At 43.3% G+C, this 15,617-nt stretch overlaps 1 protein-coding gene across 12 annotated transcripts in view; it reads left to right on the top strand.

Moving 5' to 3' along the window:
- LOC109266145 (phospholipid-transporting ATPase IB) overlaps nt 1–15,617 on the top strand; it is a 635,626-nt gene that overhangs the window by 301,901 nt on the left and 318,108 nt on the right. For all 12 annotated transcript variants that reach the window (XM_053900789.1, XM_053900782.1, XM_053900822.1 and 9 more), the window contains one exon: nt 2,981–3,153. In XM_053900789.1, the coding sequence (XP_053756764.1) occupies nt 2,981–3,153 (173 nt within the window). The remainder of the gene's footprint in view (nt 1–2,980; nt 3,154–15,617) is intronic.

Genomic DNA, 15,617 nt, shown 5'->3' with positions numbered 1-15,617 from the left:
CATTCCGGGCAGTAAACATGATGGCAGTTGTCGTGTGCTCAGTCTGTGTGTTGCCTTGGTCACAGGCCACGTCTTTTCGTATCCAAATCCATTATGCCAAGAGTAGTGCTGCATCACCGGTGGGCTCAAGGGGTCGTCTTTTGTCTTAGCTTGGTCCGTTGGCCCCAAAACTGGGTGGCTTAACCAACAGAAATCTATTTCTCATGGTTCTGAAGGCTGGGAAGTCTAAGATCAAGGTGCCGGCAGATCCATTGGCTCCAAGGACATTGGATCCAAGGGCTCTCCTCCGGGTTTGTGGAGCAGCTGTCTTCAGCTGTGTCCTCCCGTGGCTGGAGGGGGGAGAGTGGGCGGGGTAGAGAGAGAGAGAAAGGGAGAGAAGGAAGAGACTCCCTCGTCTCTTCTAGTAAGGGCACTGATCTCATTGGGAGTGCCTCCCCCTCTTGACCTAGTTACCTCCCAAAGGCCCCACCTCCAAATAACCATCACATTGGGGATTAGAGTTTCAACATATGAGTTTTGGGGAGATACACACAGTGAGTCCACAGCACTTTTCCCAGTACGACTTGGAAACCTGTCAACTCAGTGTCATCCATGTTTCCCAGGCCACTGTGGGCTGTGGCAGACGAGGCTCTCAGGAAGAGGGGCCATGTGTGCGACTCTGTGTCCCTGCCTGCCACTGTTGAAACTCCACCTCCCTTTCGGGTCCTTCCCTATAACTGCTTGACTGATTGTGGGGGCAAGGGGAGGACTGTCTGTGTCTGAGGAGCATGGTTTCCTCATTAACCGTATTTCTGCCATTCCCATTCCCAGTGCTTGGCACCCTCCCTGCTCATGCCCCAGAGCCTCTCATGCTCGCGGGCGGTCAGCTGCCAACCCTTAGGCTGAGGAAGAAGGCTCCAGTCTGTCTTTATGAGCAGGACAGAAATAACCCTAAGTGGAGAAAGTACCCTCCGTGATCTTACCGCTGTCGCGTATCTCCATTTGTACTGTGCCTCCTTAAAACACAGCCACAGGCAGGGGTCTCCTCATCTCAGGGATTTGAATTCTTCAACCTTTTCCTCCATAAGTCCAGGGGGTGGGGTGGCAGCGAGGGTAAGTTTCGCTGGGCTAGACGGTGCCTCCACGACAGTATTAGCACGTTGTCCGAGGACCAGTTCCATACATCTTGCCTCGTCCCTTTCAGTAAGATATTTTCCAGGAGGTTTTTCTGTGCCCCCTGCATCGACCTCTGGCCAGCACCCTCTCCAGAATTGCCCAGACTTGTCTGAGTTTCCCGGTGCACACACCCAGGCTGCCACACCGGGATTTCTCTGAGTGGGTGGGATTTTCTTCTTTCCACCCAGATTCTAAAGGGCAGGCTGTTGGCACAGATGAGGTAAACGTAGACGTTTTATCTGAGATTCAGAATTATGCAACTAATCGAGAGTTAAAAAATGTGTAAAGTTTCCTTTATTTTACTGAAAGTCAACTTTTATTCTTCGGGCACTGTTCTATCCATTATGCCTATGTCGCTACGCTGACAAGGAAGGCATTGTCAGCAACAATGGCATTTATTCACTGCCCAAAGTAGCCCAACTGTGTATTTTCCTAGATGTAGGGTAGTAACCAGAGGAAGAATGGGCTTCATTGAGTGCTTATTATCTGCCAAGCTCAGTGTTAAGCAGGTTGCCCTGATTAGCTCATTTGTTTATAACAAAAGTGCTGTGAGGTAAGTATTCTTAGCCCCGTTTTACACTTGAGAATCGTTGTTGAAAGAGGTTAAGTAACCCGCCCAGGGTCACAGAGGTAATAAGTGGAGAGCTGGGACCAGTCCCTGGGCCATCTGACTCCAGAACGGGGCCCTAGGCCACAATTATGCCTCAAATACATCTTTCCGATAAGTGTTGTTGGAAGTCTCTTACTGAGAATGAAAACTGAGCCGTAAGACAGTAGAACCTGTTTTCCACTTTGTGGTAGTAGCTGATGCTCGGTTTAACCAGCGGTGGAAAGATTCCTGTCCATTTGACATGTTTCTTGAAGACGGTAATTTATGTTATCGTGTGGATCAATTATATGTAAATGTAGCTTAATAGCCAAAGGACAGTCGTCCAGACGATAATTTCAGCAGACTTTTGTGTTTCCCCGATTCATTTAAACCGTATATTTTTGTGAGCCAGAGATTTTATTCTTCTGTTTGAAGCAGATATCCTACTCGTAGTCATAAATTCACCGGGAAGTCAGACATACTTTTTTTTTTTTAATCCAAAGAATGATTCTATGCTTTAGTTCTATCTGATAAGAGACATCACACCAAGGTGCTTATTTAGGCTGGTACTAATATCTTAAAACATATTATTTTAAAGTGTTTAATTTGATTAAATATTTTCTGGAACGTGAAAAACATGATCAGTTTGTTTCTTCTTGTGACGACCCATGGGGAGAAATGGTTTAATCTGAAGATCTCAGCAGAGAAGAGAAATTAATCTTTTGTATTAACTTTATATCCCCTAATACTTTTTGGAGGCTTTAAAGATTATCTTGTGCAAACTGAGAAATGTTTGCCATTTAAGTTTTAGCACCTTTATCTTTTGGAAATAAAAAAAAAAAAAAAAAAAACACCACCACCCATTTGTTTGTATGGAGTCTCCTGTTCTAGAGGCACTGAGAAAACTCCATATGGAGTATAAAGGAGTGGGGAGAAAAACTGTCCTCAGAACCTTAGCAATTAAAATTCCAACGGAGAAGAATTTGGATGCCGTAGCTCGGCCTGGACTGTAACTAGAGTAGGTTATTTTAAATGTCAAATGTAAATATCATTAAAGGGGATACGTTCATCCATACGACAGACCTAGCAGGCATTCCAGCGAATTCCAGACACGCGCCACATCGGACTCTGTATGCGTTACATTAGAATGGGTATGGCACTCTGTTTTTGACATATTAAGCACCTAAAATTTGAAATACTAAACACATGCCCCCCGCCCCCCAACTCTCGTTTCAGGCAACAAGGGCAGCCATTACGCAGCATTGCACCGACCTTGGGAATCTGTTGGGCAAGGAGAACGATGTGGCCCTCATCATCGATGGCCACACCCTGAAGTACGCACTGTCCTTTGAAGTCAGGAGAAGCTTCCTGGATTTGGCGCTTTCGTGTAAGGCGGTCATATGCTGCAGGTAAGCAGATGCAGACTGTGCGGGGTTCGCGTTCCAATGGGGCTGTAACCTGTGCTCTTATTAAAAAACAAAACAATGCGGGGCGCCTGGGTGGCGCAGTCGGTTAAGCGTCCGACTTCAGCCAGGTCACGATCTCGCGGTCCGTGAGTTCGAGCCCCGCGTCAGGCTCTGTGCTGACGGCTCGGAGCCTGGAGCCTGTTTCCGATTCTGTGTCTCCCTCTCTCTCTGCCCCTCCCCCGTTCATGCTCTGTCTCTCTCTGTCCCAAAAATAAAAAAAAAAAACAAAAAAACAAAAAAAAAACGTTGGAAAAAAAAAATGCATGGAAATTCTAAGGGTAAAGTTTCATTTGAAAAGGAAAACAAGCGAAATAGAGGTGCCTGGGTGGCTCAGCCCGTTAAGCATCCAACTCTGGATTTCTACTCAGGTCATGACCTCACAGTTTGTGAGTTAGGGCCCGAGTTGGGCTCTGTGTTGATGGTGTGGAGCCTACTTGGGATTCATTCTCTCTCTCTCTCTCTCTCTCTGCCCCTCCCCTGCTTGTACTCGTTCTCTCTCTCTCTCAAAATAAATAAAAACTTTAAACAGATTAAAAAAAAACCAAGCAAAATAAAAATACTAATTTAACCATCCATTCACAGATTTCAGGTAAGGCAGTTAGTGGTTTTTACAGTTTTGTTTGTTGTCTCCTGAAAACATAAGAGAAGAGCTGGGGCCTCCAGTCTTACTCGCCCTGGGAGAGTAACTGGAATAAGTCTGCCCTGAGCAGGTGTGGCAAGGCCCTAGCTACTTGGTTCTTTGGTTCTGGATGTCTGGGCTCAATCTCCAAGACTCGAGGAATTTGGATGCCTCTTTTCTGACATACAGTAGGTATTTCTATTCAGTAAGGAGGTTTGGTGGGGGCCACGCTATACCAGCTTTTGTGTTTGGACCCAGCCAGATGACTTTGTTGTTGTCTTTTAAGCTTTCATTTGAATTCCAGTTAGTTGACACACAGTGCTGTATTAGCATTCAGGTGAGGGACTTGGTTGTTTTTTCAGGAAATCTGGGAAGGTTTCTGAGGGTGGGCGTTGCTACTTTCCGCGGGCTACTGGCCATGCAAGGTCCAATTCTGATAGAGATTTGAGGGTCACGATTATAAAGAAAATACTAGAAAGATGAGCGGCACCACCTTGGTTGTGCAGCAGACGACTTGAGAGCTGAGAGGAGAGCTTTCCATCTCCGAAACTACTGTCCTTGGGCAGTGCCTGGTACATGGTTCAGTGCACCGTCCAAATCCTTGGATTAATAATCTGATCTGTGCTTGCTCTTCTATTTTAGGGTTACACGTTTTTTATACGTTGTTTCCTTGGGTTTTTTCTCAGAAATCAGTTATCAGGATGCTTTTAAATTCCTCACCGCATTGATGCTTCAAGAAGGCCTCTTGTGGGTTCAAGCGTCGTCCGTTCAGAATAATGGCTGTCACAGTGACAGTGCTGTTTCTGCCTGACTAAAAGGCCCTAGTGACATCATCTGCCACACCTCTCTACTCAGACCTCTCGTAACACTGCCTGTTTGGGATGGCCGGCAACTCTGGGGGACAGCTACAGGAAAGTCTCTCCCTTGCCTCTCCAACCTTGCTCCCCACTCTAGTGAGTCTTGGGATTCTTCTTGGAGACCAAAAAATCTGTTGCCATTTTCCCGTGAGTACACATACTCAGAACCCTGAACCGTCTTCGGATGCTGACAGCATCGAACCCTTGAACCCTTTTCATAATTTGGAACACGTCATCAAAGGCCAAGGAGAGCCGGGGTGGCGGCCGGTGGGGCCTCCGTGGTGGAGAGGAATGTAGCTGTTGTGCTGTGGTTGTAGGATGTTCAAGGACCCCAGGGTGAGGAACAGATTCAAAAGTGTTTACAACAGTGAATAGGAGCTGCGTGTTACCTCTACGTCCGGAAGCTTGGCACGGTAAGAGGGACCCAGAATAGTGAGGAATGACTAAGCATCTGGACGTGAAAGGCCAGGCTTCCGAGTTTTATAACGGTCTCCCTTTCTCTCTCTCTCTCTCTCTCTCTCTCTCTTTTAAACAATTTTCTTGAGATACAATTCACCTTTAAAGTATATAGTTCAGTGTCTTTGAGGCTGCTCACGACGTGTTGTAACCATGACCACAACCAATTTCAGACTATTTTTAACCCTCTTTTCTCCTGTTAGTCAATCCCCATCCTCCTCCACCCTCCCCCACCCTCCCCCAGCCTCGCTCAGTGCTAAACAACCACGAATCTGCTTTCTTGTCTATACAGATTTGCCTATCTGGGACATTTCGTATGAATACAAGGATATGAGATGGGGTCTGCTTCTGGCTTCTTGCACTTAACGTAATGTTTTCAAGGTTCCTCCGTGTTGCAGAATATATCAGTACGTCGTTCCTTTTCGTAGCTGAATAACGTTCCGTTGTATAGATATACCACTGTTAGTCATCCGTCTTGATTACCCTTGGATTGTTTATACTTTTTGACCACTATGAGTAATGCTGCAACGGAGATTCATGTATACGTTTCGTATGGACATCTGTTTTCGTTTCTCAAGGAGCAGAAATGCTGTGTCAGCTCGTATGTCTATGTCTGATCTCTGGAAGAACCATCAGGCCGGTTTCCAAAGTGGCTACACCCTTTTACATTCTCACCAGCAATCTGTGACTGTGCCAGCTTGGCCATATCCATCTACTTGTTATGTGTCTTTTTCACTGTTTCGCCCAGTGGGTATAAAGTGGTATCTCATAGTTTTGATTTGCATTTCCCTGATGGCTAATAGTAATTAATTATAAAACATAGATAAAAGAGAAAAATTGAAATACTAAATCAATTGAAATATTAAAAATGAATCATGTTGAGCATCCTTGCATGGGCGTAACGGCCATGCCAATGTCTGTTCGAGTCCATTTTTAAGTTGGATTATTTGTCTTCTTGTTGAGTTGCAAGAGTTCTTTATGTTCACCGTATATATACGACTGTCTTATCAGAAATAGGATTTGCAAATATTTTCTCCTGTTCTGTTGGTTGTCTTTTCATTTTCTTGAAGGTATTGTTGGCAGCACAAAAGATTTCAATTTTGATGAAGTCCACCTTATCTGTTTATTCTTTCATCCTGTGTTTTGGTGTCCTGTTTTACTTATTTAATCTTTTTTTTGAGAAAGAGCACACCTGTAGGTGCGTGGGTGTGAGCAAGCGGGGGAGGGGTGGAGGACAAGGGCAAGAGAGAATCCCGAGCGGGCTCCACAGCCAACGGGGCACCGGATGCAGGCTTGATCTTACAACTGTGAGATCGTGACCAGAGCTGAAAGCAAAAGTCAGAGGCTTAACTCACTGAGCGACCCAGGTGCCTCTATCCTGTCTTTTTTTTTTTTTTTTTTAATTGGTTTTTGAGAGAGAACAAGCACTGGGGGGGCGGGGAGGGTAGAGAGAGGGGGAACAGAGGATCGGAAGCGGGCTTTTTGCTGACAGCAGCTAACCCGACGTGGGGCTTGAGCTCACAAACCGCGAGATCATGACCTGAGCCAGAGTCTGACGCCCAACGGACTGGGCCACCCAGGAGCCCCCTCTATCCTGTCTTTTTGAAGCAGCTGATACTGTGCTTTCTTCCCTGGGTTCCATTTGGGCACGTTAGCTCAGGGACGTGGCAAATGGCAAGAAGTGGAGAAGGAGTAGTGGTGAAACGCTCTTTTCTCATAATTTCCCCTTTGTGTCTGTGCCGTAAAGCTGCCGACTTAGGTACCTGGTTTCTGCGAGGCCCACAGCACTAGGGGGTTGTTCCTCTAGTTCCACCCGGAGCCAGAAGTCATGGTGAGGACGTCCCTCTCCCTTGCCAACCGCGAGTGGGTCAAGGGGCCATCACCCTGACTTGTCGGTGAGCAGAATCAAGCAACAAGAAACAACATGGGCAAGTCTGGTAAACTAAATCAAAGCAAACGTGCTCTCACTTCATGGTTTTTCAAAGGGAAATCAAAACGAGTCCGTTTGGATTCTCCGGGGAGAGCAGGAATGCCTTCAAGGCTTTACAGGAACACGCCGCTTCCTTGCCAGGTGCTTGATACTAAAGAAAAACATCTTCTCCCCCTTCTTTCTTTGGCTGCTTTCAGAGGGCTTTGTGTATCACATAAAGCTGTGCACTCAAAGACTTCACAGGAAGGAGTTCCAACTGGAATTGGCACAGAAAGAGGAAATTTCAAATTAAATACTGTTACTGTCTACAAAATAGAAACACTAATTGAAAAAAGGAGAGCGTATCACTTTTGCTACTCTAGGAAACATTTCTTGGCTGGTTTCACACTCAAGATTTTAAGAACATCAACACCTACTTTAAAAAAAAAAAAGCACTCGTGTACTTCAGATGTTGCTTACTATTCGTTGAGAATTTAACCGTAAATTAAATTTAACGTGACTTCAAACATAAGGTTGACCTTAATTCTCACTTTTCATCTTTAAAATGTAATCACTGTAAAAGTTCCCCCTTTCTCTAATAATAGAAGAAAATAATTGCTTTCGGAAAATAACCTCAGTGAGCTCGTGAAGCCCCGTGTCCTGTCAACGTTGATTCCGAGACTGGTGGGTGTTGTATAAAAACTGATAACACCTTTAAGCGAAAACAATATTTTAGGCAGAAAACAGGAAATAATGTAAGAATTTGTTACCTATTTTGCGGACACTAGACTCACACACATTTAGCTAATCATACCTTATTATACCCAAAATATTTTCCATGTAGTTAAAAATCCTAGAAAGGTCATTACATGGTCAGCAAAACAGGTACAGGTCAGAAATCTCCTGAGGTTTACTGTTGTATCTGCCAGGGACCCTGCCACATTATCTATCGAGGTAAAAACTGGTTGGTCTAATCACATTTTTGTCGGAGGCTTGATATGTGCATCGTGTGTCTGGGAGAATAGTGACATGGTCTGTGCCTGTTAAGAGCAAAGAGTAAATAAGAGTATATGGCAGGACTCACGTATCTTCTACTTTACATCTTATGTGGGCCCCGACTCCTTGTAAGCAGGGCCTCAGAGAAACTAGCAGGTCCCCGACTCCAGTGACCTGTATCTTGCCATATGCAAAGATTCTCAATTTCTTTCTTGATTCCTCCTCAGCAGCTGAAGTCAGTGGCTCCCCCCGCTGGATTCTCATATGTTTCTGTGACTCCTCTTTTTCCTACATGTCTTCCTTATGGGATCTTTTCAGCAGCCTTTGAAGTGTCCTGTTTCCAAGGTTTTGCCTTGGCCTCGTCATACCACCCCCCCGCCACATCTTCCCCCTGGTGCGTTCCATTTATTTTCAGGGCCCCATTCATCCTCTCCGTTCGTGAGTCACGACACCAGCTTTATCCTGAACCATCTAGAGAACTTAAACAATTTTTGTCCTCAAAAATTTAAATACAGGATTATCCTCTGACCCAGCAATTCCACTGCTAGGCGTATAACCCAAAGAATCAAGAACGGGTAATCAAGCAGATACTTGTATGTTGATGTTCACAGCAGCGCTATTCACAACAGCCAAAAGGTAGAAACAACCCAAATGTCCCCTGATGGATGAATGGATCAACAAAGGGTGGTATATCCATACAGTGGAATATTATTTGGACATAAAAAGGGAAAAGCGTGGATACACATGGTACAACATGGTTGAGCCTCAAACACATACCTAGTGAAAGAAGCTGTTACAAGAGATCACATTATATGTTTCCATTCATATGAAATATTCAGAATAGGTAAATTCATACAGACGAAGGCAGATTAGTCGCTTCCAGGGACTACGGGAGAAGGAACATAAAGTGATTGTTGAATGGGTACAGGATTTCCTTCTGGGGTGATGAAAACGTTTTGGAACTAGATGGTTGCACAAGGTTGTGAATATACTAAATGCCACTGAACTGTTAACATTTTTTTAGTTTTATTTTATTTTATTTTTAACGTTTATTGATTTTTGAGAGAGAGAGAGACAGAGTGCAAGCAGGGGAGGGACAGAGAGAGAGGGAGACACAGAATCCGAAGCAGGCTCCAGGCTCCGAGCTGTCAGCACAGAGCCCAACGTGGGGCTCGAACTCGTGAACCATGAGATCATGACCTGAGCCGAAGTCAGGCACTTAACCAACTGAGCCACTCAGGCGCCCCTGAACTGTTACATTTTAAAATGGCTAGTTTTATGTTATGTGAACTTTCTCTTAAAAAAACAGTAACAAATGAAGGGGAACCTGGGTGTCTCAGTCGGTTAATCGGCTGACTTTGGCTCAGGTCATGACCTTGTGGTTCACGAGTTCGAGCCCTACATTGGGCTCTGTGCTGATAGCCCAGATCCTAGAGCCTGCTTCGGATTCTGTGTCTCCCTCTCTCTCTCTGCCCCTCCCCTGCTAGTAATCTCTCTCTCTCTCTCTCAAAGATAAATAAAACATTAAAAAAATGAATAAAAGAATTCATCCATTTAAATGTATGTTGAATGAACAAAACAAAAGTTTGAATGAAAGTGCCCTTTGTTTGAATTAAATCTTTGTGGAAAAGAAGAAGAAGAAAAAAAAAAAAAAAAGACAAGACTGCTTCCCAGGCTCTACCCAGAACAATGAAATCAGAACTCTAGGGATTATACGAGCCACCCGTCCCCAACTTTGATTCTAGTGAGTATTTGGGGTTGAGAGGAGAGGACTTCCCCAGTCTGTCAGCATGTCCAGCATAACCCCTTTCTTCAGCACCCCCGTGTCTGAGACTTTTTCACACTGACCTTGGCATACCTTAAATTCAAAATGTGTAGGCTGAATTGGTCACAATCCCTGGTCTATGCGCCTCCTCCTTTCTTCTGGGCTTCCCCACTAGTTTTTGGAGTTTTCTGTCCCAGGTGATGGTACCACGCACCTCACAGCTACCAGAGCCTTTTGGTAACATAACAGGCACTGTTCTGTATTGGAGGGACCTGTAAGAAACGAAACCATAGAGGGGTGCCTGGGTGGCTCAGTCGGTTGAGCATCCGACTCTTGGTTTCGGCTCAGGTTCTGGTCTCACGGTTCGTGAGTTTGAACCCCGCATCGGGCTCCGTGCTAACAACAGGGAGCCTGCTTGGGATTTTCTCTCTCTCCCTCTCTTTCTCTCAAAAAAGAAAGAAAAAAAAAACCAAACCTGAACCATATAAGTAAATTATTGTATTGAATCAAAAATTGCACTCTCTTCATTTGTTGATCCTTGGTAAATATTGTCTTTGTTTTCATAAAGAAGAAATAAAGGCCTCAGAAAAATTAGTGTCTCGCCCATGACTTCACCTAAAATAGTAAGGGAGGCATTGTCAGTTTATCCTGGATACGAACAGTACCAGGGCCCGTGCTCTTAAATCATGTAGTCGGCTCTGGCAGCTAATTTATGGTCATGTGTTGATTACTGTCAGGACTCGAGTTTTATATGAAGTTTTTGCTTTGAACATGTTCCACCTGAAGAATTTGTGTGAACCTATTTAGCATAAAGTCTGGTAGGATTTGTCTTTCTCCAAGGAGTCACGTAGGAAATGTGTAAACCATTTTTTACATGTTCAAGAAGGAGTTCTCTGTTCTCTGTTCTTTCCTCCCTGTGTCCTTGGAACTACCGTCTTTCACGTTCTCTCATTTTTCCTTTTCCTCCGACGTTCTTGAGTTTTGTCAAAACGGAGATAAATTTTGTGGGCACAGACCTGGGATGGGGCGGGTCTTTGGCCTCTTGAGAACATTCAGAAATTGAAAATGTTAACATGTATCGTCAGGAAGAAAGTCATGAAAGAATCGTCAGGGCTCCCCTTGTGAGGAAGTTGTGGCCCCGCCACGGTCCCCCACAAGCGCGGGTGATGCTCGTTGTCCCCAGTGCCACCATATTAGCAGATGTGATTTAGGACTGTATACCTCTGGGCAGGAGGTGGAGCGGGAGGAAAACACCACAGCAGGGTGGATGTGCAAATGAAGGGTTTCAGAAGACGTCATTTATTTTCTTGGGTGTGTTTCGACTTCTGCCTTTCAGGGTAGATTCAAAGATAAACATGTGTGAACCTACCATGATACCATAGAAGTACGGCAAAGAGAAAGAAGCAGATTGGGCACAGCAAACGTTTCTAAAAAGCTTTTTGGGTTTATTTTTCTAACTTGAAGAGTGATTTATATTTCTCGTAGGGAAAAAATAGAAAATTCAGATAAGCGAAAAGAAAGAAATCAGAATTCACAATCCCAACTAGAGTTCATCACGGTTAGCAGTTGATATTTAAATCTAGATCTCTCTCAGTTAAAATAATTTTTATCAGAAGTGGTTTAGATTACTTACAATATGTGAAGCGAAAAAGGTTATAAGCCTTAAAGATGGTTATAAAGGTTTAGTTTCTATGCGAAATCATGATATAAAATGTTTTCTAAAAGCTTGCTAATCTTCTGTTATGAAAACACCATGATTAATCTATTCCTATTGTTGGGTATTTGGGTTAACACGTTATTTTTTTACTGTTAGGAATATCGCTACCATAAGATTTTTATAGCTAAATCTTTGCGAAGACACTTGATGATTTCCATAAAATAGCAATTCAAGAGTAAGCCACGTAGAAATTGGCAGAAGTGTTTGTACCCTTCACCTAAGAAAGGGAAGTTATTTGATTGGGAGTGAGGGAGATGTGGTCAGGAGCTCACTCCCTGCTGGGACAGATGTGTTCCCCTCGTTCGGCCAGCTTGGTCTGGGGTTTATTTTCCCCACCAAGAACGGGGAGCAATTGAGAGATTACTTTGTGGCAGGATGCATACGGGGTTGAAAAAGAAATCACAGCATTTTTAGTCAGGGACAGTGTATCATCTCCACGGCTGGTTCGACCTTATACTTGTTTTCCGGACTCTCGGAAGCCTGTGACTCACTTAGCCTGCATCCCCGAACCTGTACACTGGCCCTACCTTCAGACTACTTAGGGTGGAAAAGAACTGGCTCCTTCCCCTTGGTCTCCACTCCAGCTTAGCTTTTTACATTAATGAGGCATGATGGATAATAAGAAATCTTAGAACATTATGCATTTTGCGTGTGGTATCTTTCAGCCTGTGAACCACACACAAGAATTCTATCCAAACAGAGTTCAGACACACTAATTAGAATTGTACCACCAATTGTGTTTTGGTTGGCGTCCACATTGGTAGGGGGCCAATCATACACTTGCAAAAATAAAACTTTTCTTTAGTTTCTTTCATGATACGATTTCTCAGCATCATACATGTTTAGTTAGAAGTCAGCTTCCACCTTTGACATTTCGTTCCAGAGAACATTATTAACTTGTCGAGGGTGTAAGCCTATCCTTGGGTTGTTTGTATTACAGCTTAGCATGTATGCCCGTTTGTTGATTAAATGCAATTAAGGTAGAATTCATTCTTAGACAGGGTTTTGTTTTGTTTTGGTATTTTTTTTTTCATTGAGCTCTAAAATGAATGCTATTATTTGAGTGATTGTGGCAATTTTATTTGGTCCTAACTGGCCTTTTTGTTGCTGTGCTCAAAGTGAGTGTGCTCAGATGTTATGATTCCTCAGCAACATGTTGAATAAAAACAACGTCCAAAAAGCCCGCCGTTTAAAAAAATGTTTTCCGTCCACAGGTTTCACCATTATTTACTCAGAATGAAAATTAGATTGATGTAGATTCTGTACCATAGAGAAATCGCTTATTTAATCGTTGTATAGACTGGCATATGTGGGAACTTGGCAATCTTAATAGAACAAGGAATCCCTTTCTGAGTAATTCTAGCTTAGAAAAAAAAAAGCCATTTTATTAAACATTTTGGAATCAAAGCCGATTTTGATGACACGTTTAGAAATGGAGGACTGTTTTCGTCTTAAATAACTATTGCGGGATGTAATTTATACTAGTCACTCTATAGTATCAACTCTTGACTATGAAGGATTTCTGGGTTTTTTTTTTTCCTCCGGCTAAAAGTGACATATTATCAATATTTATCTGTAGCTCCTAGAGGTGAAAAGTCGAAAGATAAATTAACCCGTCAACTTGGTTACTTGTGTCCTGAACTGGCAAACTGCTTTGGTGGGAAGATACAGTACTTGTGACAAAATAGAAGCAAATATTTTAGTATAAGATTTAAAATACAGAAAGTTCTTCTGTAGGAAAATCTGTTAGATAATCCAAATTAAAAGTTAGCACCTGTGACATGTTGACATGACAGAAATCTCTAGCAGGGGGCATTTAGTAATATGGTTTGATCTTTTAATAGTGTGCTGTATAATTGTGAGCACGTTTCTTTTTATTTATTTATTTTTCAGTATATGACATTTATTGTCAAATTGGTTTCCATATAACACCCAGTGCTCATCCCAAAAGGTGCCCTCCTCGATACCCATCACCCACCCTCCCCTCCCTCCCACCCCCCATCAACCCTCAGTTTGTTCTCATTTTTTTAAGAGTCTCTTATGCTTTGGCTCTCTCCCACTCTAACCCTTTTTTTTTTTTTTTCCCTTCCCCTCCCCCATGGGTTTCTGTTAAGTTTCTCAGGATCCACATAAGAGTGAAACCATATGGTATCTGTCTTTCTCTGTATGGCTTATTTCACTTAGCATCACACTCTCCAGTTCCATCCACGTTGCTACAAAGGGCCATATTTCGTCCTTTCTCATTGCCACGTAGTACTCCATTGTGTAGAGAAACCACAATTTCTTTATCCATTCATCAGTTGATGGACATTTAGGCTCTTTCCATAATTTGGCTGTTGTTGAGAGTTGTGAGCACATTTCTTAGGAAATTTTTTTTTTTTTTTTTTTTTTTTTTTTTTGGTTATAAAATGGGTGTTACCATACCACTTTTCTTCTCTCGCAGAGCTGTCCTTCTGAACGGTTCTGAGACGTGGTTTTTGTGGTAAAAGTTCCCCTTGGTTTCTGATCTTCACACTGTGTTGTCGACACAGATACAAAATGGACAATGGAAGTAACGAGGCCCTTCCTTCTCGTCAGGCACTAGTCTAAGAATTATGGTAATCGGGCCTGTGTGATCTCCCATCTCTCCGCTCTGCCGCTTTCAACACATTGGGACCCAGATGAGGCGCCAGGAGAGCTTGTAGACACATCACTTTTCAAGTTTTTTCCTGTGTTTCTTCCTCTTCCTCTTTTCATGAATGATTAATTCATCAGCGCGTGTCATTTTTGACAACAGTGCTCTGCCAAATGAAACAAGGTGATGTTAGGTCAAACCGTGGTCCAAAATTCTGAAGTAGAAGCTCATAATATTTGGCATCTTTCCTCCTAGAAAAACAAACCAGGAGAAAAAAAAAAAGTCAAGAATAGAGCCTAACTAAACATGTGGAATGTGTCATGAATATTTATATCCCCAAGTCTTGCCTTGTGATAGTATTTGTGTTTAAGGTGGGTTTTTTTTTTCTTTTTCCTGTGAAATAGTTCAGAATGTGTTTCATTAATACAAGTGTCATGTTAACTTTCATTAGGAAAAAATTCCTTCTTCTGACAACATTGACACCTTTCTGATGGAGCATATGCAAAGTAGCTCTTACGTTAATTGGTCCCAAAGAAAATTATGTTTTCCAGTTTCCTGCCTATACATCTGACACTTTCCCTCATTTAGTACCTGCTCAATTATCGATGCTTTTTCCCTTTCCTGATCTTGACAGCCAGTATTCCTCCTATGACTTTGAAAACCATAAGGAATACCCCATCCTGGAAGCTTAACTGTCCTCCAGTTTGAACAGGAAGTACCAAGACGACCGTTAGCAACTATTCGCGGACTGCAGCCTTCTCTGGTTTGTTTGTTGATTGGTCGGTTGGTGGTTTTTCCGGCTTTATTGAGGAATAATTGGTATACAGGAAATTGCATCTAATTAACACGTACAATTTGAGTTTGAACGTATATATACACTCGTGTTACCGTCATCACAAGCCAGGTAATGGACCTGTCCATCCCGTCCAAAAGTTCCCTTGTGTCCCTTTGGTTTGGGTAGTGTTTTTGTGGGTTTTTGGGTTTTTTTTTTTGGATTGTTGTGTGTTTTGTTTTTGGGTGCAGTAAGAGCACTGAGCAGGAGCTCCACCTCCTAATAACTTATTAAATGCACAACACCTTAGTGTCAGCCGTAGGCACTGTGTGCTATGGCAGGTCTCTGGAACCTGCTCTCGAGTGACTGTACCTTTCTACCCATCGAGCGATGGCTCCCAGTTCCCCTCCCCCCCAGCCCTTGGTGACCACCATTCGTGGACTTCTATACCTTTGATTATTTTATGTGCCTCCCATAGACGGACTCGTGCAGTGGTACTTGTCCTTCCGTGACTCACTGACTTCACTTAGCACAATGTCTTCCAGGTCCGTCCGTGCTGTCACCATGGCAGGAAGGCTTCTCTGCTTGAAGTGCCTCTGATTCAGCTTCTTACTTGTTTAACTTTAGAGAGGAAATACCTGGCAAGAAAGGAATGTTTCCGTTTGTTGCGTCTCAGAATTCTTCCTATTCTATTTAGCCCCA

This window comes from Panthera pardus, unplaced genomic scaffold, assembly GCF_024362965.1.
Source record: "Panthera pardus isolate Hobbes unplaced genomic scaffold, ASM2436296v1 HiC_scaffold_1, whole genome shotgun sequence".
Taxonomy (NCBI): domain Eukaryota; kingdom Metazoa; phylum Chordata; class Mammalia; order Carnivora; family Felidae; genus Panthera; species Panthera pardus.
The sequence above is the reverse complement of the archived record's forward strand: the minus strand, read 5'-3'. Positions and strand labels throughout refer to the sequence as shown.